We start from the raw sequence: 25,597 nt of genomic DNA on the forward strand, positions 1-25,597 counted from the left end.
TGAAATCTCCTTAAGGACAGGGATTTTTATCCATTTTGGCTACTGATGTATCTCAAGATCTTGGAACAGTGTCTGGCACATAGTGGACATTCAAAACGCATTTGTGGAATGAATGAATGAACAAATGAATGAATGAAAAATTACCGTTTGGAGGGAGGTTAAGGTCAGTAGTGTTGTGGAGATCCAGCTTAAGCCAGCCAAGTGGATTGCAAGTGCAAGGCTCAAGTGTGCCCCAGAATGTTGTGTAGCACACTTTCCCCATGTGTTTCAGACGTGTAAGTAGAACAAACACCGCACATGGCCAGTGTGGATTCTTGGATGACACATTTCTCTGAGCATTGCTACTTACTTTTTAGCAGTAGATTGAACGCAAATCTGATAAAAATTGTGAAAGTGGCACAAAAACTACAGTAATCTGGGAAACTGACCAGGTCCAATTCTTCATTTTACACGTCTGTAAACTTAAGCCAAAGAAGCCAATAGAGTTAGCCAGTTTCTGCACTTGGTCACACTTCCCCCCACGTTACCACCTTCTTAACTAGAATCAAATTTATATAGACATATATTTCTGTAATGAATGAATGAACGAATGAATGAATGAAAAATTCATATATGTTTTCATGTATGTACATGTATCTATATAATTTATAAATATATACATAATCTTGTGGCAAAAATACTCCTATGTGCTCACCAAATATCCTTTTCCTTCTACACACACAACTGAACTGTGTTTCTCAGCCTGCCTGAGTTGAATTCGGTGAACTATATGAGAGTTTTGGCCAAAGGAATGAGGGTAATAGTGACATATGCCACTTCCAGGGTTAGTCCTAAATTGTCCCATATGGCCCTCTGCATATTTCCTTCCCCTTTCTATGAGGCTGAAAGTAAAGGTTTTCAGGATGGCAGAGCCACAAGATGTGGGCTCAGAAGAGAGCTGCCCAGCAGGGGCCCCTGAACAGGAACATTCACACTATAGAAGCAAAAGGTAAATCTTTTTTGTTCTAAGCCACATTAATACTTGAGGGTTGGGTTTTGTTGTTGTTGGTTTTTTTTTCTTTTTACAACATCTAGTATTAATTATCTGATTAACACAAATCTGTTTTTTTTTTTAAAGATCAGTATGGTGATGGTGTAGATGACCACGCCTGGGCTGTAATATCAGAGTGGTTATGTGCGGATTATTCTGGAAGAGAGGAAGAAATAGCTTAAAAGAAAAGCTTTTCAGGAACTGCCACTCACATGTTGTCAGTGACAGCTCCCTCATGGCTTCCCAGGACCCAGGCATGAGAAGCTATGTTTGTCTTGCCTGTGAAATTTACAAAATCCGCTGCTACCTCAGCTGATCCTGATTTCAGTAGGGCACAGCGAGACCTGGTGTATCGGACTCTTAAGGAGGAAGGGGACAAAGGGCCTTCTTGCACTGAGGGATATGAGCTCGGCATGTCCCATCTGAAAGAGCAAGTTCAATATTAGAGTTTTCTATTTGGAAAATAAGATAAATATTATTTTTAATTTTCTTCACTACTGTAAGTAAGCAAAACATAGATTAAACTCTTCATATTGTATTTTTCAAGGAGGGTTGGAAAACCTTAAAGCTGGAAGTATGAGAGGAGAAGCCCATCTTTGCACAGAGTAAGGGAAATATAAATCAAAATTTCAATGAGATAACATTTCTGCCTATTATACTGATACATAATAATGACAACAACACCTACCCTTCCTGAGTGCTCACTATGAGTCAGGTTCTATTCCAACTCATTTAATTCTCTCAACAGAGCTATCAGTAATCTCAAAACAAAACATCAGTATTGATGTTACTCCCGGTGTACAGATGAGTAAACTGAGGCACAGAAAGGTTAAGTAACCTGCTCAAGGTCATGCAGCTAGAAAGTGGTAGAGCTGGAATATATGCAATGGGACTACGGACTGAATGCTGTGTCCCCCCCAAATTCACATATTGAAACCTACTCCCCAGTGTAACGGTATTTGAAGGTGGGGCCTTTGAAAGGCGATCAGATTCTGAGGGTGGAGCCCTCATGAATGGGATTAGTGCCCTTATAAAAGATGCCCCAGAGAGCTCCCTTCCACCACGTGAGGGCATGGGCAAAAGATGGTTATCTATGAACCAGGAAGCAGGTCCTCACTAGACACTGAATCTGCCGGCACCTTGATCTTGGACTTCCCAGTCTCCAGAACTATGAGAAATAAATGTTTGTTGTTTACAAGCCACGCCGTCTATGGTATTCTGTTATAGCAGCCCAAATGGAGTAAGACAAATGGCATAAATGGAACAAACTTCAAGAAATTATTAAGTGAATAAAGCAAGGTACAAAAGAGTGTGGTTAATATGCTACCATTTGGTTGAAAAAGTATATACATATATATGTGCATATGTGTATATACATACGTATATATGTATGGCTACCTATATCTATAGCTCTATGATAATTCTGACAGAATCCATAAGGAGCTGTTAACAGTGGTTGCTTCCCATGAGGAACTAAGTGGCGGAAGAAAGAAGTGATTTAGAAACTCAATTTTCACTCTCTACTATTTTGTGTCATGTGCTTTAAAATACCTAATAAAAATGTATTAACTTTATTGACTGAAAGAAAAAATTGCAAAAGTATATAACCCCACCTGAGACAAGGACACAGTTCTCTCCATGAGTGTCTTGGTGCGCTTAAAGCCTGGGTCGCTCTCTGCAAGGACGTTCATGGTTTTCTTGCCGATGAATTCCAGAGCATCGAGACCTCCCGTTAAGACACTTTTACCCTACACATGAGGTAATTGCATGAAATTAGATTTTCATGTTTTGCTGTTTCGTAGCAGTCAGCAACTCCTAGATGGCGCTATCTTCAAATATTAAAATCAATATAAAGTCACGATATTTATCTCATCTGGAGATTTATCATCCATGTAATCCTATTTTCTTTTCCTTGGAAGAGCATATGCCACATAATTTGTGGGACATACAATGTTATTAAAAAAGGATGCTTAGGAAAAACCAAAGCATACGTGGGATTAGTTTTACTGGCTCTGTGTGTACAAATAGATATGTATCTAGGACATAAAATTAATGGGTGACCCAATTTTGCTGTTTTTGCCTGAAAAAATTTTAACAGAATTATTTGGAGTAGTCTATTAAAATGTAACAGAACTATTTGGAGCAGTCTATTAAAATGTCAACTACTCTTGCCAATTTGGGGAATTCTTTAATCGAGGGCCCTGGAGTATAGGACCCTCAGGCTGTTTCAGCTGGTTCTTGCACACTTTCAGAAAGTCGAAATAACCGCCTATAATTAGTATCTTCATGAAATAAGACAAGTTGATTTCCATATACTACGAGCTTTAGAAACGGTTCTATCACACAGTTCTCCTCCTGCAAATCCCTTTGTTTTCCTTTAAAACAAAAAGATGAAAACAACTAAGACGTCCTCACATAAAGCACTCATATAAACAGAACTGCTGACGTTGCTTTGAAGCCTCTTCTGTACATACATTCAAATACACAATTCCAGTTACAATATGCACACACCCGTGTTTTTTCCCACCTTACACGAATTCATATGTTATATTTTATATTATTGCCTATATTCACTTTCCGATCTTCATAACTCTCACTTCAATAGGAATATTTGATTTCACTGAATTAGTATAATTCATTAGCCATTTCCACCTTGGACATTTAGACTTTGTGTTCAGATTTGGAAGCCAATCAATAATACACCATAAAACAGATTTTAAAATACACATACTTTGGGTGGACAATGGAATATCAGTTATCGCACTTTTGCATAATTTGATTTATTTTCTCCTAACATCCTGTGAGGGATTACTTCAGTGGAGAATAAAATAGGAGAAGAAAGGACATAAGGACTTTGAGTAAGGGAAGACCTGGTGGGCATGTCTGGAGCTTGGGAAAAGGGAGGACCAGAAGGTTGGAGAGAACATAGAAAGGGATGCGAGGATGCTGAAGACAAACTCAGAGTGCCCTGCGTTGCAGCCCAGGGAGACCACGCATTCATTTCCCAAACCAGAGATGTTGAAAGAGCTCCCTCCCATCTGAACCCTACAAACTCCCCTGTGGGCACACTAGACTTGTATTGCTGCTTGACTTCTAAAACATACTTGCTGCTCCTCCTTCATCCTACTTAGCCCAGAGGTCTTTAAGTGGCAAGGAGAGGAGCCATCATTTCCTATTTCTGGCATGCCCTGACCCCAAAGTCTGGGTAAGATACCCCGATATGTGTGTCCACAGATCCTTCTTCTTCCCACATTACACTGTATTTGCCAGTGGAGTTGTCTCTGTCTTTCAGGATATTATGCCCTCTGGCTTGTCAGCATATGCCCAACATCTAGTATAGTCCTGGCACGTAGTGAGAGCTAATCACCTTTTTTGTTATAATGCATGAATGAATAAATTGGATGAACCATATTTCTAGAAAAACTAGTTAATTGGTTTTATGTAGCAGAAGATAAATTTTTTCTTCCTGAAGATCAGCTAGCTGCCTCATCTCAGTTGGGGTGCCTCCCCCTTTTTTCTTTTTTTTTTTTAAAGATTTTATTTTTCCTTTTTCTCCCCAAAGCCCCCTGGTACATAGTTATGTAGCTTTAGTTGTGGGTCCTTCTGGTTGTGGCATGTGGGACGCCACCTCAGCATGGCCTGATGAGCGGTGCCATGTCCGCACCCAGGATCCGAACCAGCGAAACCCTGGGCGGCAGAAGTGGAGCGCATGAACTTAACCACTCGGCCTTAACCACTCGGCCTTAACCACTTGGCCTTAACATCTCGGCCACGGGGCCGGCCCCTCCCCCTTTTTTCATTATTCATCGGTGTTTTGTTGCCAATAACAAGCCTCTTTAAGAGGCAGGCAGGGGCTGGGGGTGGGGGGGCCAGGGCAGTATTTAGGATTATTCAAGGAAGGGGCAGAGTGGGAATTGGGAAGTAGGGATGGGAAAGAATGTTGGTCTTAGTTACCTGGAAACACTTTAGAAACATCTCTGGGATGTTGTTTCTGATTCCTTACTGGTATTTTTTTGTTGTTTGAATGGCTTTATAATTTTTCAAATTGAAGGTTAAGAGACACAGACCATCTTAGGAAAAACAGCTGTCCCAGCTCTAAGAAAGAACTCTTTCTCCCCACAGCCGGAGGCTGTCCTTTCAGCAATTGGAAAGGACACTGCCTCATTAGACTGAAAAATGTTCCTTCTAAGCAGCTCCTTTCTTTTAAACATAATATATATTTCATTTCACCCTTATTATTTTAGTTCCAAGGTTACGCCTACTCTGTAGGAGAAAGCGTAACAAAACCACGATCCCAAGTGGTGAGCACAGCCACCTCGTCTCTGATGTATCTAGGTCACTGGTACATAGAGATATCAAAAGAAGGCACTGGAAGACACCAGGGAAAACAGAGGAAGCAGCTGATGACTTACTGTGTTTTGAACCACGCTGGTGATGGCTGACAGCACGCCCCGAGACCCTGAGGAAGGAGAAGCAGGTGGGCTTTCTGCGGGGCTCTCATCTGTGGCTGCATCTGCTACTAAAGAGAAAAAACCCTTTTAGAGTTCACTGTGCTGACCTAAACTTCACAATCTTCTATTTGTGCACATAGTGTAACATAGCCCAAGTCCAAGAAACCCCCAAAGTAAATATATTACTCACTTTGAGGGACTCCATTTTCGGTATCAGTTTGGGCCCCTTCAGAAGAGCTGGAATTTACACTATGAATCCGCAGGGTGGCCCCTGCTTTTTCCTTGACTGCTGTCAATCCATGACCTGTCAGGAAATAAAAATGCGGTTCATAGATACAATTCAATCGCTCATCTTCCAGAGCTGTTGTCAGCTGTAGGTGTATATCCTGACTGGGAGAAAGTGTGGCGGTTAACAGAACTTCCACAGTGTGGTTCCAATCTGAGCTCAGCTTCACCACTGCCTAGTCAGGTGACTTTGGAGAAGTTACCTGACCCGTCAGTGACTCAGTTTCTTCATTGGGTTGTTGTGAGCAGCAATGAAATAAACATATGTAAAGAGCTCCCAGATATTTTATTATTCCCTTTTGCTTCTCACACCATCTAACTAGCAACCTGGGGTGTCAAACCCAAGACATTATCTGTGAATAGTGTCCTTGTCTGATCCTCTTTACTCTTTTCTAAGCTGCTCAAAGCACCTTTGCATCATTCATTTTTTTGATTCCTTGCAGGCCTAGCCCATTGCGGGTGCTCCATGACTATTCGTTGAACTGAAATCAGTCCAGGTCATTCCTTTAGCATGCAGAGTGCAGAGTCTGGAGCTGATGTGTCAAACTCAAAAGACAAGTCAGTGGGAAAACCAGGAAGGGCATCCAACAGCTCTGACAGTTGTCTTAAACAGTACAGTCCAAACACAAGCTACAACAGTGGTCAGCCAGGTGAAGGGCACTGGTTTTACTCCCTCTGAGTGGGGACAATACCCATACTCCCCAGAGCCCAGCACAGTGGGTATTCAATACAGAGTCAACCTTCTCATTCCTGCACCCCCACCTCCACCCCAACACACAGAGACCACCCTTGGCCTGATAGAGAAATAGTCTTGCCTACATTTTATTTTGGAGGTTTTTTTTTTCTCCGTAGAGGCCCCCATGATGAGCTATAATAGCCTCTCTCAGATTTCCCAAACTGAAAGTAAAAATTAACGGTCCTCAGTGCTGTTTGAGTTCTTGAAGGAGAAATAGCATGAGCTGCCATCCTCATGGTACTCATCTCCCCCTTAGCAATCAGGGAGAAAATGAAAGATTTCACTAGGGACCTGGGCAACTTCAGGTTGTTAAAACCAAAGGCAGTAGCAATATTAATATGTGGGGAAAAAAGTCCCACATCATGGCAGGATTGAGAGCCAAAGAGAAGCACCTAGTCGCAGAAGGCATGTTAAAATTACCAGTTGTCCATCTCCCAAATAAGAGAAAGACATGGATGAATCCCAAACCCAAATAGCAGTATTTTATCAGTTGTAACTTTACTTATCAGAGCAATCTCTTTTTTTTTTTTTCCGAAGTCACTACTTTTATTTTGGAAAACAAGCAAAAGAAAATGCAGCCTGGAATCTTCAAACAAGGAGAAAAACCCCATTCAGTGGGACCTCAGGTAAATTTTTTGACTTTGGTTTCCTTGTCTGTAAAGTGGGTTAGCCATACAATCTCCCGGATCCGTGCTGAGGGTGAAGTGGGGAGCACACGCTGGGGCCCTGTGGGTAGCATCTGTGTTGGTTTTATTTAGTGCTGACTTGGAGGGTCTTGGGGGGGCTCTCAGGGGGTGAGTCTGGATGCCGCCCTTGCACTGCACTTCCTGTAGACCAGAAAACGTCCTTCTTTAAGACTGACCACGGGATGAGACGCCCGTGAAGATTTTGAGAGCCTCAGACTTCCTTTTGTTTCCGCTGCTGTTGCTGTTTAAACCTCTCTGAGCCTGCGTTTCCTCCTGTGAAGTAAAAGGACTTCCTTGCGGGAGTTCAAGGAGAACGCCCCCAGGCGTGGCTGTGGCACTCTCCCAACTCAGAGCAGGAACTTGCCAAGGTGGCTGGTCCTGATGCTGCTAGGACCAAGGTTGTTATGACGCCTCTCCTCGTGCGGCCTGGGCAGCCCCGCAGGGTTTCTGGACATGCAGAGGCAGGGTGTGTAGAAGCAAGCCGGTGAAGGGCCCCTCTTATCAGAGCAATCTTAACATAATCAGGGCACTGATATTTACCAAATAGACATAAGGCTAATTATGTCCAGTGGGAATCACCTGTCATTATACACTATCTAGAAAACAATGAAACTTAATTTATATTTATAACATTTACGACACTAATTGCATACAGAAATATGTCCATATTCATGTGCAGATCATTAGACACAGTTCAGATTCTTTATTGAGTTATTCGGAAAAAAAAAAGATGCACTGGAACTGCTAAAGCTAAGTCTTGAATTAATTCTCTCTCGCTTCCAACGAATTCCAAGCATTTCGATGGAAACTTACTGGAGTTTCAGTAACATATTTAAGTTAGGATATAATCATCTAACTTATTTATACACCGAGCCCATATTCCTTGCCATCTTTTAAAAACATGTTTTCCAAAAGGAAATAATGTACATCCCAACCTCAGCTAAGATCCTCATCTAGATTTCTGAGGGCTCCAATCAAGGAATAAACGAGTTTGAGAGGGCTGGGAGGCATCTGCCACATCTACTCTGCATAAGCCATACGAGAAAGATGGTTCCACATCCTTCTCTGAGACCACTCAGGGTTTCATGAACCTCACTGTCATTATCTCCTCTTTCCCCTTCTACACCCCGTGCAGCTGAGGGATGTCTGATTCTCTTCCCAGAGAAGAACAGCCTCTCACCATCTCAGAACACAAATGATCACGGACATGTATGCAAAAGCTGCCTCTAGGAAAATTACGTTGTTTCTGGAAGAAAATACCAATTTTATGTGCATATAAATGGGAAGTGTCTGTTTAACAGACATGACAATAGGCTGCAACTCCAACTACACACACACACATTAATAGCTTTACTGAGGTATAAGTGATATACAAAGAATTGCACATACTTAAGGTTTCTCCAGTTATATTTTCTGCTTAACAATTCTCTTTTGTGAATTCTTTTGTTAGTGAAAGTACATCTTTACTGCATTCTACTAGAAACACAAAGCTATGGTTTTCCACAGCTAAGGTTTAGACTCTATGCCACACCCTACTTTGAAGAATAACTTTTAAAACTTTACTTAGTGTGACATCTAGTGCCCAGAATAAGGAAGTAATAAAATGGGGTCATTGTTGCCTTTTGAGTGGGAGTGATTCATTCTCAGAGATATTGACTGGGTTCTACCAATAAGAGAGAAAAACAACAAATATGAATAATACTATAGGGTATAGTTCACGGATTCATTCCTTCACATGTCAGGATGAACCCTAACCATCCTCAAAGAAGTGAAACTCCTCCAAATTCCATAGTTCTAAAGATGGAATATCCTTTAACTTTTGACTTATCACAGTAAAAAGAAGGTGAGTATTACAAAGACAAGAATGCTGTATAAATGCTGTGATACTGCGTCATTTTAAGACAAATGTTAAATGACTGGTTGGTGTTTATTTATTTTCTTTGCTGAGGAAGATTCACCCTGAGCTAACACCCATGCCAGTCTTCTTCTATTTTTTTAGTATGTGGGCCACCAGCACAGAATGACCTCTAACAGAGAAGTGTAGGTCTGTGCCTGGGAATAAAACCCAGACCGCTGAAGTGGAGTGAGCTGAACTTAACCACTAGGCCACTGGGGCTGGCCTGGCTAGTGTTTAATTTATCACATATACTCTAGCGGAAAACTCTAAACTTAGGAGTCAGGAGTCTTCTGAAGGAATTTTGGTTCCACTATTCATTAGCTGTGCAATCTTGACGAATTACTTAACCTCTCTGAGTCTCTGCTCTTGTGTTTTCTCTGAAAGGAAGGTTATAACATCCATCTCCTAGGGTTTTATAAGGTCACTGAAGAGAAATACGTGAAAGCCTTGGTACTGGCTTTCACATTTACTGAGCACTTACTATGTCCCAGGCACTGGACTAAATGTTTTTAGTACAGTAAATTATCTCATATAATCTTCTCATTATGAAGTAAGGGATATTATTATACCCATTTCACAACTGAGGAAACTGAGACCTGGTGATGTGAAATCCCTTGCCCAAGGTCCCAAAGCCAATAAGTGGCAGAGGCAGGATTCAAGCCCAGTCCTTCTGACTCTAGAACTCACACACTCAATCACTATTTCATATTAAGAAAGTTTTATATGTGATTTATAGTTGATTAAATGTCAATTTAGTCTCATTTCTATAACTCCTTGGAAATCAAATCCTTGATCAGGACCTTCCTCATTTTTAAAAGACTGGTTTATGCTAAAATTAGGTTGACTTACCCTACCTTGACCAAACAGCAAGGTGAAGGAAGGTCACTGCAGTGAAACCTTCTCTAATCCTACCCCTGCTAGCCATGCCTTGGGTTGACATAGCTTGATGTTTTTAGGATCATCTCTGTGCTGTGGGGCACAGATCCTAAGACACTGTGCTATCTTATACCTCCAGTTTAATTTTTTTCTCAAAAAGCACTGTGATTTCACCAAGCCTCTTCTTGTGAGTTCCACCAAGACCAAAATCCCATTGAAGGGAGGGCTCCCTTCTTTCTGAAAGATGAAAATCATTCGTGGGAGGGTCTCTCTGATGGAGTGGTAACTTAGGGGAACAACAGCAGTTCTGGGCAGCACCCTGGATGATTAGGTAGCTCTACCATACTTTCTAGTTGTCTCATTTGGTAAAGGACTCCTAACTGGGGCACCAGCTAACTCACTCAGAGGGTTCCCCCTTTTAGATTGCTTTAATTTTTAACATAACCTTTCCTTCTTCATTTCCTTTCTTTCTTCATTTTTCTTTTTAAAAAATGGATATATAAAAAAGAATCTTGGGGATCTTGCCAAGATGGCGGCATAAGCAGACTCTGAATTCATCTCCTCCCACGAACACAACCAGATTACAACTATTTTTGGAAAAATTAACCTGGATAGAGAACTGAAAATTGGATAAAAAGAACCCACACAACAAGGGACAGTCCTGACTAAGGCAGAAGAGGCAGAAAAATTCCTGCCGGAGAGGAAAAAAACCCATGTTTGGGAGCAGCAGAGCTTCTCAGCTGGCCAGGCGGGAGCCACCCTAAGGTACGCAGCCCTCCCTGGAGGAGTGAGGTCCAGAGCGGGGGCTGATACTGCTATAAGCATACTTCAGACTCAGCCCAACTGAGATGGGGGTCTTACTGTCTGGCTTCAATGGCTATTAACTGCAGCTAGGACACCCCCAGAAAAGCTATCGGCTGAAAGCTGAAAAGACCCGGGTCTTAAAGGGCCCATGCACAATCTCACTCAGTGCAGCAACCTAAAATTACCAGAGAGAAGGCTGACAGTCCTTTGGTGAAATGAGACTCACCTGGTGGGCTGTGGTGGCATCTTGGTGAGAAAAGGGACCTCTCCAGAGACTGACATTAGTGGGGGCCATTGTTCTGACCTGGTCCAGGTGTGCTGACACAGACCCTGGTGGGTGATATTGAGGTTCTTCCCTTGGCCTGTTAGCACAGGGGTCTGCCACACCCACTAGAGCACAGATTTTATCCAGTTCAGCCAGGGTAGGTAGCCTGCCCTAGGGACTGGCCCCATTCAATAGCAAGCCCTCAGGCTATTTTTCAGACTGCATTGACAAGGTGCCTTAATCCTCTACAGGCAGGTGAGTGTGTCTGCCTCTGTAGCGCAGGTCCTGTGTGAGGACCAGGTGAACTGTGTGGGGCATTGGTGGAGAGGTGGGGGCCTCTGCAGTGCAGTGTCAGGGTACGCTCCAGGGGTTTGGGAAGTGTGCAAGCCATCAAACCACAAGGGAAGAGAGCAAGAGAAGAAGAAAGGAACAGAGAAGAACTACTAAAACACCTAGGAAAAAAAGTAACAAAATGGCAATAAATACACATTTATCAATAGCTATTTAAACATCAATGGACTAAATGCTCCAATCAAATGCCACAGAGTGGCCAAGTGGATAAAAAAACAAGACCTATGTATATGCTGCATACAAGAGACACACTTCAGACCTGAAGACACTCACAAACTGAAAGTGAAAGGATGGAAAAAGATATTCCATTCAAATAGTAATGAAAAGAAAGCTGTGGTAATAATCCTTATATCAGACAAAATAGACTTTAAAACAAAAACTGTAACAAGACACAAAGAAGGGCGCTACATAATGATAAAGGGAATAATCCAACAAGAGCATATAACACTTGCAATTATCTATGCACCCAACATAGGAGCTCCTAAATATATAAAGCAATTATTAACAGGTATAAAAGGAGAAATAGACAGTAACACAATAATAGCAGAGGACTTTAACACTCCACTTACAGCAATGGATACATCATCCAAACAGAAGATCAATAAGGAAACACTGGCCTTAAATGACACCTTAGACCAGATGGACTTAGTAGATATATATATAGAACATTCCATCCAAAACCCACAGAATACACATTCTTTTCAAATGCACATGGAACATTCTCCAGGACTGATCACATATTAGGCCACAAAACAAGTCTCAATAAATTTAAGAAGACTGAAACAATACCATGCATCTTTTCTGACCACAATGGTATGAAACTAGAAATAAACTACAGGGAGAAAACCAGAAAAACCATAAAAATGTCGAGATTAAACAAAATGCTACTGAACAACGACCAGCTCAATGAAGAAATCAAAAGAGAAATTTAAAAATTCCTGGAGACAAATGAAAATGAAAATACAACATGCCAAAATCTGTGGGATACAGCAAAAGCGGTTCTAAGAGAGAAGTTTATAGCAATTCAGGCCTACCTCAACAAACAAGAAAAATCCTAAATAAACAATCTAAAAGTGCATCTAAAGGTACTGGAGAAAGAAGAACAAACAAAGCCCAAAATCAGCAGAAGGAAGGAAATAATAAAAATCAGAGCAGAAATAAATGAAATGGAGACTAAAACAACAATAGAAAAAATTAATGAAACCAAGAGCTGGTTCTTTGAAAAGATTAAAAAAATTAACAAACCTTTAGCTAGACTCACCAAGAAAAAAAGAGCAAAGGCTCAAATAAATAAAATCAGAAGTGAAAGAGGACAGATTACAACGGACACCCCAGAAATACAAAAGATAATAAGAGAATACTACAAAAAGCTATATGCAAACAAATTGGATAATGTAGAAGAAATGGACAAATTCTTAGAAACATACAACCTTCCAAAACTGGACCAAGAAGAAGTAGAAAACTTGAATAGACCAATCACCAGTAAGGACATTGAAACAGCAATCAAAAACCTCCCCAAAAATAAAAGTCCAGGACCAGATGGCTTCCCTGGTGAATTCTACCAAACATTCAAAGAAGACTTAATACCTATCCTTTTCAAACTCTTCCAAAACATTGAAGAGGAGGGGAGGCTTCCTAACTCCTTCTACGAAGCCAACATCATCCTAATACCAAAACCTGACAAGGACAACACAGAAAAAGAAAATTACAGGCCAATATCACTGATGAACATCAATGCAAAAATCCTCAACAAAATACTAGCAGATCGAATACAACAATACATTAAAGAGATCATACATCATGACCAAGTGGGTTTCATTCCAGGGATGCAGGGATGGTTCAACATTCTCAAATCTATCAACGTGATACACCACATTAACAAAATGAAGAATAAAAATCACAGGATCATCTCAATAGATGCAGAGAAAGCATTTGACAAGATACAGCATCCATTTATGATAAAAACTCTAAATAAAATTGTACAGAAGGAAAATACCTCAACATAATAAAGGCCATATATGACAAACTCACAGCAAATATCATTCTCAATAGAGAAAAACTGAAAGCTATCTCTCTAAGAACAGGAACCAGACAAGGATGCCCACTGTCACCACTCATTTAACATAATATTGGAAGTCCTAGCCTGAGCAATCAGGCAAAAAAAGAAATAAAAGGGATCCATATTGGAAAAGAAGAAGTGAAACTGTCACTCTTTGCAGACGACATGATTTTATATATAGAAAACCCTAAAGAATCCACTAAAAACCTTATGGAAACAATAAATGAATACAGTCAAGCAGCAGGATACAAAATCAACATACAAAAATCGGTTGCATTTCTATACACTAACAACCAAGTAGCAGAAAGAGAAATTAAGAATACAATCCCATTTACAGTTGCAACAAAAAGAATAAAATACCTAGGAATAAACTTAACCAAAGAGGTGAAAGATCTGTACACTGAAAACTATAAAACTGTTGAAAGAAATCGAAGAAGAAACAAAGAAATGGAAAGATATTCCGTGCTCTTGGATTGGAAGAATTAACATCGTTAAAATGTTCATACTTCCTAAAGCAATCTATAGATTCAACACAATCCCTATCAAAGTTCCAGCAACATTTTTCACAGAAATAGAACAAAGAACCCTAAAATTTATATGGAACAACAAAAGACCCTGAATAGCCAAAGGATTCCTGAGAAAAAAGAACAAAGCTGGAGGTATCACACCCCCTGATTTCAAAATATACTACAAAGCTATAGTAACCAAAATAGCATGGTACTGGCATAAAAACAGACACACAGATCAATGGAAAAGAACTGAGAGCCCAGAAATAAACCCACACATTTATGGACAGCTAATATTCCACAAGGGAGCCAAGAGCATACGATGGAGAAAGGAGAGTCTCTTCAATAAATGGTGTTGGGAAAACTGGACAGCCACATGCAAAAGAATGAAAGTAGACCATTATCTTACACCATGCACAAAAATCAACTCAAAATGGATTAAAGATTTGAACGTAAGACCCGAAACCATGAAACTTCTAGAAGAAAACATAGGCAGTACACTCTTTGACATCGGTCTTAGCAGCATATTTTCAAGTACCATATCTGACTGGGCAAGGGAAACAAAAGAAAAAATGAACAAATGGGACTACATCAAACTAAAAGTCTTCTGCACAGCAAAGGAAACCATCAGCAAAACGAAAAGACAACCTAACAATTGGGAGAAGATATTTGCAAACCATATATCAGACAAGGGGTTAATATCCAAAATATACAAAGAACTCATACATCTCAACACCAAGAAAACCAACAACGCAATTAAAAAATGGGCAAAAGATATGAACAGAGATCTCTCCAAAGAAGACATACAGATGGCCAACAGGCATATGAAAAGATGCTCAACATCAATAGCTATCAGGGAAATGCAAATCAAAACTACAATGAGATATCACCTCACTCCAGTCAGAATGGCTATAATTAACAAGACAGAAAACAACAAGTGTTGGAGAGGATGTGGAGAGAAGGGAACCCTCATACACTGCTGGTGGGAGTGCAAACTGGTGCAGCCACTATGGAAGGCAGTATGGAGTATCCTCAGAATATTAAGAATAGATCTACCATAAGATCCAGCTATTCCACTGCTGGGTATTTATCCAAAGAACTTGAAAACACAAATGCATAAAGATACACGTACCCCTATGTTCATTGCAGTATTGTGCACAATAGCCAAGACTTGGAAGCAACCTAGGTGCCCATCAAGAGATGAATGGATAAAGAAGATGTGGTATACATACTCAATAGAATACCACTTAGCCATAAGAAATGATGAAATCCAGCCATTTGTGACAACATGGATGGACCTTGAGGGTATTATGCTGAGTGAAATAAGTCAGAGGGAGAAAGTCAAATACTGTATGATCTCACTCATAAGTAGAAGATAAAAACCATGACAAACACACACAAAGCAATGGAGATTGGATTGGCAGTTACCATAGGAGAAGGGGGGAAGGCAAAAGGGGTGATTAGGCTCACACGTGAGGGAATGGACTATAATTAGTTTTTGGGTGGTGAACATGATGTAATCTACACAGAATTCAAAATACATTATGATGTACATCTGAAAGCTACATATTGGTATAATCCAATGTTACTGCAATTAAAAAAATAAAAAAAATTTTAAAAAAAAGGATCTTGGTAGGCATCTCACATATAAAATAGAGGAAGATGGGCACAGATGTTAGCTCAGGGCCAATCTTCCTCAGCAAAAAAAAAGAGGAGGATTGGTGGTGGATGTTAGCTCAGGTTAGCTCAGGGCTAATCTTCCACACACACAAAAAAAGAATCTTTAAAAAAAAAATCCCATAATCTCACTTCCCTGATAGATCTGGTTGATTTTTAAAATAATAATATTTATAATATTAGCAAATTCAAAGAGTATAGAAACAGAGGCTGGCCTGGTGGCACAGGAGTTAAGTTTGCACGTTCCGCTTCTCGGTGGCCCGGGGCTCACCGGTTCAGATCCCGGGTGCAGACATGGCACCGCTTGGCACGCCATGCTGTGGTAGGCATCCCACGTATAAAGTAGAGGAAGATGGGCACGGATGTTAGCTCAGGGGCCAGCCTTCCTCAGCAAAAAGGAGGAGGATTGGCAGTAGTTAGCTCAGGGCTAATCTTGGTCAAAAAAAAAAATGTATAGAAACAGAAAAGGTGGACCAGACTCTTTCTCCCTAGGCAGCTTCCACTGACATAATAGACAATAGAGTCTATGAGCTTATAAGGGCCTACGGAAATATTTAGGACCTGAAAAAAATTATTGATTCTAAAAGATAAAAAAGAAAATTTGCAAAATAGAAATTAATATTTTTTTATGTATTCAAAATGTAATATTAGGTCAACTCATCAATTATACTTCAAGTAAATTCAACTCTTACATGATTATATATAAATTATACATTTAATGACAGACGTGGATGCATTTTATTATATTTGCTGTGATATAAGAGACACTTCCAAAAGAACGCTCAAAGTTCTCAGAAGACTTAAAGTGGTCCTGCCCTCCTTCCCGCTCCCACTCCCCCATTTCCCGCTAAAAAGAACAACTTTAATTTGTTTCTTTTGATTCCTTTCAGGAAAAATTTTTAAAAAGCATCTACTACATCTAAGTGTTCTGGACCTGGCTTTTTCCACTTCACGACAGTGCAGTGGACGTCTCAGCACACGCAGACACGGGTGGAGGCTGGTATGCTGCCCAGGCAGCACCATGCTCATTCTCCCATTGCTTGGAGTGTTGTCTGCTGACAGCTCTCAGCTGAATGCGTCCCTCCGAAGTGCCCTTCACCAAAGGGAGTCAGTTTCCCCAAGACTCTACTATAATGACTGGGCAATGCAGGAGTTGGTGATACAAAAGCCTGGCCCTGTGCATTAATGGGGGACATGTCTGAAGAGGCACCCCAAAGCCCAAGTTCCCTGTGGGATAGGCAAGGCCTCTGAGGCAGCTGCATTGCAGTTCGACTTTTTCCTTGCCCAGCGCTGCTTTGCAATCCGTCACTGTCTGGCAAGGCTGGCTTGCTCCTGAGAGCCCTTCACCGCAAAACTCCAGCACACTAATCTCTGCCTCAGTCTCTCTCCTAAGCATCTGATCTAGAACACTGATTACCTCATTCTTCTTAATGGTTGAATAGTATTACTCTACTGAATGGCTATATCGCATTTTAACGTTCTCTGTGGATGGATACTTTAGTTGCTTCAAGTTTTTCATATATGCCTAGTGAATTCCCTCACCTCCTTAGGTCTTTGCTCAAATGTCACCTCACCAAGGTCTACCCCTCACCACCCTTATTAAAACCTTAACCTGTACTCCTAACCTCACTTTATGTTATTCATAGCCTTACCACTTTCTAGCCTCTACGTAATTTTCCTATTCATTATGCGTATTGGCTACTGTCTGTCTCCTTCCACCAGCACGTAACCTCTACTAGGGCAAGTCTTTGTCTCATAAGCTCACTGCTTTATCTCAAGAGCCTTGAATAGCACGTGACACAGCAAGTGTTTGCTGAGTGAATTCTATATGGACATCTTTGTACATATATATTAATGAACTCTTTGCAAAGGATCAACAGTGGAACTGCTGGGCTGGAAGGTACGTGAATTTGAAATTTTATAGATGGTGCTAATTACTCTTCTGAAAGTTGCACCAATTTTACACTCTTCTTTGGGTGAATTTTCGAGGAATAGAACAATTTTAAAATACTGACTGCATTTCAGACTCTTTTATCAATGAATTCAAGATATTATAAAAAGTTGTGAGGAGCAGTTGTTTAGAAAAACACATGGATGATGTTGCCATGCTCAACTAAAGCAAACTTGAGTGCAGCAAAAAGAGGAAGCAATCAGCGTTCCTTTTGGAGAAGTCTTCCCTCTCCATGAGGAGGGTTGACGTCCATTCTGTCATCAGATACTCACTTCTCTTTAGGTTCAAAGTTGACCAGTGTTTCTGAACTGATAGTGTTTGCCTAGCTGCAAAACAGAAATTCACTAACCCCTGGGCCTTATTCATAGATCGTAAAGGATTGTGAACAAACTCCAAGCATTAATCCTACTATCTTTTGTATCGATGATCCTTGAGAGTTTTCACATCAGCAATGAGTGAATGAATGAATCCATGTGATATTGACAGTGATTCACCCAGTTAAGCGTTCTCATTGTAGTATCATTTTGACAAGTTTGCCATTCCCTCTAATAAACACTGTCATTATTTCTGACAGTGCCAGCAGAAGGGTTTCATTAAAATGTGCAGAAGGAAGAAAGTGTGTAACTTGGCAGAGGATGGGGAAAGGTAACAAGGATGACTTTGAAAAGGTGAATACACAGATCTGATGAGCCTCCCCCTCCTCAGGTATTCTCGTGTGAAGTGTTTAGACTCATAAAACTGTCAAAACTAGAATTTTAAATAAACACTTAAGCCTTTTGTAGTATCTAGCAATAAACTGCTCTATTTTACTATAGAATTTTTACCTTGGTATATTTGTATATGTTTTGGCACCATCGACGTTCATTTCAGTTATCAGTTTATCACTTAGCAATATATTCTAGGAATAAGTCAGGGCTGGTGGGAAATCACATCTGGTTCTCATAACATCATTTTGAAAGTATCATCAAAATAACTTTCTTTTTTTTTACATTGTCCTTTCCCACTCTGGTTTCTGCCTGGATCTTAAATAATAATCATTTTTATTGCATTTTATGAACTTGTCCAAAGGCATGTGTGACAGGTGATCAAGTCTTCTTAGAATGTGAGGATAGTATAGCTGTGGATGAAACTAATGCAGGAGTTATGGCCTTTCCAAAAATAATTGTTGGCTGAGAAATGTTTGATTTTATATGTCTTGGAAAGGTTGCTTTTTCTCAGTTTCCCTTAAACCTGGGGTCAAAGTAGTGAGGCAAAAGACAAAATATTAAAATACAGAGTATCAAAAAGTCAATCAATTTTCTGTATTTTTCCACTTAGCATGTGTTTACAAATATTTTTCTCCTTCTATATATAGCCACAGACTATGGAAGCATCATATTCCGGAAGTTGGAAGGAATCTTAGAATTTTTCAAGTTCCCCCACCATACTTTTCCAAATAAGGAAGCTGAGTCTCAGAAAGGTTAAGTGCATGGTGTAGCTGGTTGGTGACAGTCCTTTGTGATCACAAATTAGTAGCAGTCAGGACTAGGTCTCAGGTCTTATGACTCCTGGTACAGGGCTCTTTCAAGAGAGAACCACCTTCCAAATGTTTCCATTCTCTAATTATCCTCCTGTCAACTCTAAACAGTTCTAACTACTGGGACTGCAGTTTTTCAACAACTGTAAGAAGTACTTCTATTTCCAGTGCTAAGTTGACAGCTCTGTGTTTTGTTACAGACTATGTATTTTGCACTCCTGTCTGCAATTGGAATTACCCTGGAGGCAGCATGAGGTTTCTGAATGGGCATCAACTGCAATGGAATACGTGGTGATTCTCTTTCTCTACTTTCCACAGGCAAGTCATAAACCTTCAAAAGCTCGTCTACTGCTGTGAGTGCTCTGTTTTCCACTAATTCCCTTGCCCTGTGATAATAAACTGTTAATGCTCTTAAAGCCCTGGGTGGCTATTATGCCTGTACAGAACGGAAGGTGTGCCTAGCTTGCCTCTCCCAATCCCAAGGTAGTAGCTCAATGTAGACCACCATCCAGGATGGCACCCAAAACTTTTTAAAGCCTCTGTTCACAGATGGTTGAACACTATTCGACCCTTCGTTTCAGGCTGTGAGCCCGGTTATGGCACCTCTCCATTTGCAGGACACTTGTGATCCCTATTATCTTTTGGGAGTCAAGCTCCCAACTACCACCACCGCCTGTTTCCAGCCTTGGAACCCATCCCATGGCTTCAGCCTCCCCTTATGCTATAAGTTTTAGTTTTCTATCACAAAGATACTTATCTAGTTTTATGTATATTTAACATACATTGCTATTATTTTAGCTACTATTACTATGTAAAGTCACAGCATGTCTTGACCAGAAATCTCCAAAATATGCCTTAGAAGCAACTTAGGGATGACATTCAGTTATATGGCTATTAAATTCACTGGGGTTGTGATGACCAGTGGTGATGAACAGTTAGTGTCTACTTTTCAAAATATAGATCCAATTTGTCCAAAGGGATTCTTAAAATGAGCATGAACATTTCAAAATCTCTTCCATCTCCCTTTTGTGCCCTTTGGCCATTGTGGGTGTGCAAACAAGAGAAAAATGCCAACATTCAAACGCTTTTCAAAATTCCAGTATGTAGCCAGAGCCATAAAAAATGCAAAATTTCTGGAATTGGTGGTTAAACTGATGAGGATTTCAAATAGAAAAGGGAAGTGTGGCAGGCAGTATTGAGAGATTGCACCCAGGATCTCGCCCCCTGGTGTACACACCATGTGTAATCCCCTCCCCTGTGAGTGTGGGCAGGATTGTGAATAGATGAGATTTCATTCCCATGATTAGGTTACGTTATATGGTAAAGCTGAAGGGACTTTTCAGATGGAGTTAAGTTCTCTGATCAGTTGAATTTGAATTAATCAAAAGGGATATCATCCTGGATGGGCCTGAACGAATCAGGTGAGGCTTTAAAAGGGACTAAGTTCTTCCTAAAGGGAGAGATTTGAAGCTTGGGAGAGATTATCCTGTTGGCTTTGAAGAAGGACCTGAGGGCAGCCTCTAGGAGCTGAGATTGACCCCTGGCCAATAACCAGCAAGAAAACAGGGGTGTCAGCCCTACAGCTGTAAAGAATTGAATCCTGCCAACAACTTGAATAACCTTGAAAGATGACCCTGAATGTCAGATGACAATGGGGCTAGTTGACACCTTGATTTTGGCCTGGTAAGCCACTAAGCAGAGAACACAGCTATCCCATACCTGTGCTCCTGTCCCACAGAAACTGTGAGATAATTAGTCTATTTTGTTTTAAGCCTCTAAATTTGCGGTAATTTGTTACACAGCAATGCAACCTAATACAAGAGGGTATGCTAAACTTCATTCTAATACTTTATGGGGCAATGTGCAGATGTCATACGCTCTCACGGAAGTCCTATCTCCAGGAACCTTAAGAGGGAAAGTGGCAATAGTGACTGGCACAATGATCACACTGGTCCATGGGCAGTTATCTCTCTAGGCTCTTCTGGGTCAATTACTGCACAGAGCCAGGTGAGAACCACCAGAGCTTTTAAGTGGTTGTGACATTAACAAGATACAACATTTATCATCTTTGTGGTGCCATAGACAGTGGGAAACTTCAAGAGCAACACCAAAAACAAGCATAGGCTACAGATTAAGACACTGATTTCAGATCAAGCTAAAAGATGAGTGCCTACCAGTATGGGGTGGGACCTGCCACAGAAATTTCACCCTGCTTTCTAAGGGGTAAAGCCAGCATCATCTACTGCTTACACTTGAACCAGGTAATGGAACCCAGAGGCCTTGGAGCACAGTCCATTGGACCAAGGCTGCACTAGGCTGTAGGTGTGCAAAGGTCAGATTACAACAGGACACCTAAGAAGATGCTACATAGTAAATTCAATGGGCAGTTGGTAGATGGAAAACCTTGTAAGGGTCCAGTGAAGCCCAAAGTCAAATGAAGAGGTGCAGCTGCTGACTGACGAGAATCAGTAGCAAACAGTCAGACCAACCAGGGGCACAGCAGTTACAGGCAAGTGCGCCTGTAAGTGTGCACAAAAAACACCCACAACTGCTACCCACCGGGCAGTTGACTTCTGTATCTACTGTGGAGGGAACTTATATTTAAAGTTTTAATGAGAAAATAGTCCTTTGTCTATAATAGAAGCACTGAATTCTGAAGCACTGAATTCATTATAAGTCAGGGCAGTTTTGGACACCAGGATAACTGGAAGCTCCCAGAACACTTTACTGTTTTATGACATAAACCATGAGGAGAGCTGTATAGTTTTGTGACTATATTATTTACTTTTCCATGATTTATCCTAATTTCAAAAACATTTAGGCTCTACACGTCCAGTTTTTGGCTCAGAAAGCATGTCACTCCCAGGTGCTGCCAGTGGCAAGATCTTTTGGAGAGCCACCAAAAGCTCAAACATTTTTCCCAGAAAGCGGGCTGCCTGCAGGTGCTTGTCCTCACTCTCAAACAAAGCAGGCTCCTCTACTTTAATTTGGTGAATCCTGCTATCTGCATATGCAGTATGCATGGCACACCTGGCCCCTTCAATTAGCAATAGAAAAATCTGCCCTCCAGGCTCTCACCAGGGAGGTCAACATTTATTCGACCACCACTATCTACTTCCTGCCAGAGCTCTCGCCATATTTCATAGACATGGAATTAGGGGAATGCAATCTATTCATCCTTCCAGGCAATCTAAATCCTATCAAATTAGACATCTGGTCTTTCAACTGTTGGTGATCATAATCCATTGGTTCATGGCACAAGACCTTCAGGCCTTCCTATGTCTCCTGGTTTAAGAAGTAACAGTGAATTGGACCAATTCATGGCCCATCACAAGATCCTTATGGCTATGGACTACACCTTGAGAATGCCTGAGTTAGACGATCTGAAAGCTAGATTACCTGCGGCTTCCCTTGTCCTGCTCCTCACTCGGCCCCTTCAAGATGAAATACCTTTGCTAGATTATCTTAGACATGTTGATGTTATACCTTCAGTTTTCACGAAGACTGGATATAAGAAATGGTCACACGAAGAATACTTTGACAAACCTGCACTAACGAAGACATTGTCCGTGATATTTTCTCTTTGTATAAGAGCAAATACCAAAAATTTCTTCAAAAATTTAATACCAGGAAAATAAATTTATCTAGATAAACTAAGTTTTGGTTTATCATTCAATGAGAAATAGATAATCTACTGGTCACCAAGAAGCTCAGAGTTAAGGTCAATGCTCAATTACAATAAATCTATTAGCCTTGGGATACATGTAATATATATCCTTCCAACCTCCATATATATTTTTTAATCTGAATTTCAATGCCCTGCTGTTGAAGTGCTTTTTACTGAGATACCTCAAATCCTTTTAGAGAGTAGGTTAGTTGTGCATTTTAAAACATTCAAGTGGGATAATGAGCACAAAGCTTTAAGAACATATTATAAAAGCTCAAATATTATATCTTAAGAGTTGATATAAGATAGTGGTTAAGAGCCATTCTACTTGGTTCAAATATCAACCCAACTACTCCTGACTTTGGACAAGTCTTAGCCTCTCTGTGATTCAGGTTCCCTATCTCTAAAATGGAAAAAATAAGAGTACTTCTTAATAAGGTTATTTTGAGGAGTAAATGTATTAATACACACGAAACACTTAAAACAGTAAACACTAAAAATGAACTGCTCATATTATGTCATGGGCTAATGTTAAACTCTATCAGTACATAGTATGATCAAAATGTCATACCCTATTAGGCTTGTGGACCTTATCCATTCAAATGCAACATATAATGCTTACCTACTGTGGCAGATGCTGATGAGAGCAGAGATTTGCCCCAGGAGCCCCAGCCGGCCCATCCTCCTCCATGTGGAGGGGAATCCACGGCCTGTGGAAAAACAGATTAGTCGCAAGGTCAGCAATTCAGTTTGTTCCTGAATGGAAAAACACTCATTAGTTTGAAATAAACAGAAAGCTTTTTTTAAAAAAAAATCACCAACCACCAAGTCTCACTGGCTTATAGTTTACAAGGGCCATAAAAGAAGATACCAACCCACATTTTAAGGTGTACTTTGGAACCAAATTAGTAGTGGTGTTGGCTTCTGAGGGCTTGGCTTGAAGTGAAAAGAAGGGAGATTGAGGTTAACCAAGATCCAAAGCTCCCATTATCTGGAATACAGAGACAAGGGCTGCAGGGGGAAAAGATTTATTAATACACTGGGGCACAAAGTGATTTGAAAAAATCCAAAACTCAGGCAACTTTTACATAGCTCAACAAATGTTCTCTTCAAAGAAGAGTTAACTTTCCAATCTCTGCAGTGGTAGGAGGGAGCTTTGGCACAGATGATAGGCAAGTGTCCAGAAAAGCATCAAGAAGCCTGGAGGTGGGCAGCAGCAACGGATAGCCTTTTGAGGTAGACACCTTCAAAGGCGTCTACTCCACTCATAATGACCCCTGTAACTATATCTCTCACCATCCCTGGGCTCTGAGGATTCAGACTCTTGTGGAGGTATTTGGATGGGGACTGAGAGATTCTGATTCAGCCTGAGCTGGTTGTTTGCACAGAAGATGAAAACTCAGGCAATGCAGGGTGACCCTATTCTATTCACAGTGCAGAGTGAACAGAATGAAGGAGATATGCTCTGAGAAGCCTTTTAGATCCCTGATAGCTTCTCAGTCCTTGGTTTCTGTCCCTCTTCAAGGCCCTGCTGCATTCCTATCTTTGGGTTCCATGAGATTCCTGAATAGTCAGTCAGTCTGTCTGTCTCTTTTTAAAAAATGTTTTGTTCACGGGCGTATCCTCAGAGCCTAGATGAGTACATGGCATACAATGAGTGCTTAATACGTTTATTTGTTGAATAAATGACTGAAATTCCTCCATTTTCTTAGGAGTGCAATAGTTTATGTTACTTGCAACCAACGAGCCCTAACTCAGTTAGTGGAACCACAGCTTTCCTTTAAAATCTAGGAATACATTCTAGAAAATGAGGAGAGAATACATTAGGAGTTAATACATGAGGAACTGGAGACTTATAGCTCTTCCACTCCAAAAAAAAAAAAAAAAAGGAAGTTAGAAAGTGAAAAATTCCTAGAGACATTTGCAGATTTTATAACTTTTGACCCAAGGCTGGTCCATCAGTCATCCCCAACTTGTTTCTCCCCACTGTCTTCCACCTTTGCAGATAAGGGTGGCCATGTGAAATAGTTTTGACCAATGAGATATAAACAGGGAAATTTTTGCTTTCATGATAAATTATACAGTTATGGCTGGCACCAACTCTTCTCCCCTCCCTTCTTCCTGGCCTGAATGTGGACATGATGCTTGAAACTAAAGCAACCATTTTTGCTGCCATGAAGGAAAGACTTGGGAATCACAGAGTCACTGGTCCTGGCACTGCTGAGCTACTAAACCAATGTGAGTAGCTGCCTATCTCCATTCTTTCTGTTAAGTGAGATAAAAATAAATCGCTATGTTGTAAGCTACTATATATTGGATTTTAGTTACTTGCACCCAAATGCATTTCTAACTGATTCACCTAGTAAATATCAAACACCATCCATCAGTGTAGACTACTGGTCAAGAGAAATGGTTATGGAATAAATTGCTTGAGTTTGACTCCAGGCTCTGCCATTTTGGGCAGCAAGTTTCTCAAATCTTTTAAGCCACCATTTACTCATTACAAAATGCGAGGTACGGTAGTGTAGGAACCATAAGTATAAGGACCAACAACCTCACAGGGTCATTGTGAAAATTAAAAGAAATAATTCATACAATGCTTTGAGCATAGTGCCTGGCACATACTAAATACCCCATCAATGTTAACTAGTAATAATAATAATAATAAACTACATTTTTCACACTACAAAGAAAAAGCTTTGAAAGTAGGCTGACACTTTTTTCTGTCTGGAAACAATGAGAAGCTTGTTAACATGAATGGAAATACTCATGATTCATGACTGTCTGCTTTCATTTTTGGTGTCTACATTGATTTACTTCACTTTGGCAATGGAAGCCAG

General features: G+C 40.6%; 1 protein-coding gene across 8 annotated transcripts in view; it reads right to left on the reverse strand.

Annotated features, from left to right (window-relative positions):
• Positions 1–25,597, reverse strand: part of FAM114A1 (family with sequence similarity 114 member A1) — a 166,275-nt gene that overhangs the window by 30,849 nt on the left and 109,829 nt on the right. For 4 of the 8 annotated variants that reach the window (XM_070506037.1, XM_070506035.1, XM_014827396.3 and 1 more), the window contains 4 exons: positions 23,380–23,467; positions 5,672–5,785; positions 5,443–5,549; positions 2,644–2,778 (listed from right to left, as the gene is read on the reverse strand). In XM_070506037.1, coding sequence (XP_070362138.1) covers positions 2,644–2,778; positions 5,443–5,549; positions 5,672–5,785; positions 23,380–23,467 — 444 coding nt within the window. The remainder of the gene's footprint in view (positions 1–2,643; positions 2,779–5,442; positions 5,550–5,671; positions 5,786–23,379; positions 23,468–25,597) is intronic. The other 4 variants (XM_070506034.1, XM_070506036.1, XM_014827398.3 and 1 more) reach the window with 1 other exon arrangement.

The sequence above is a fragment of the Equus asinus genome, chromosome 3, assembly GCF_041296235.1.
Source record: "Equus asinus isolate D_3611 breed Donkey chromosome 3, EquAss-T2T_v2, whole genome shotgun sequence".
NCBI classification, from domain to species: domain Eukaryota; kingdom Metazoa; phylum Chordata; class Mammalia; order Perissodactyla; family Equidae; genus Equus; species Equus asinus.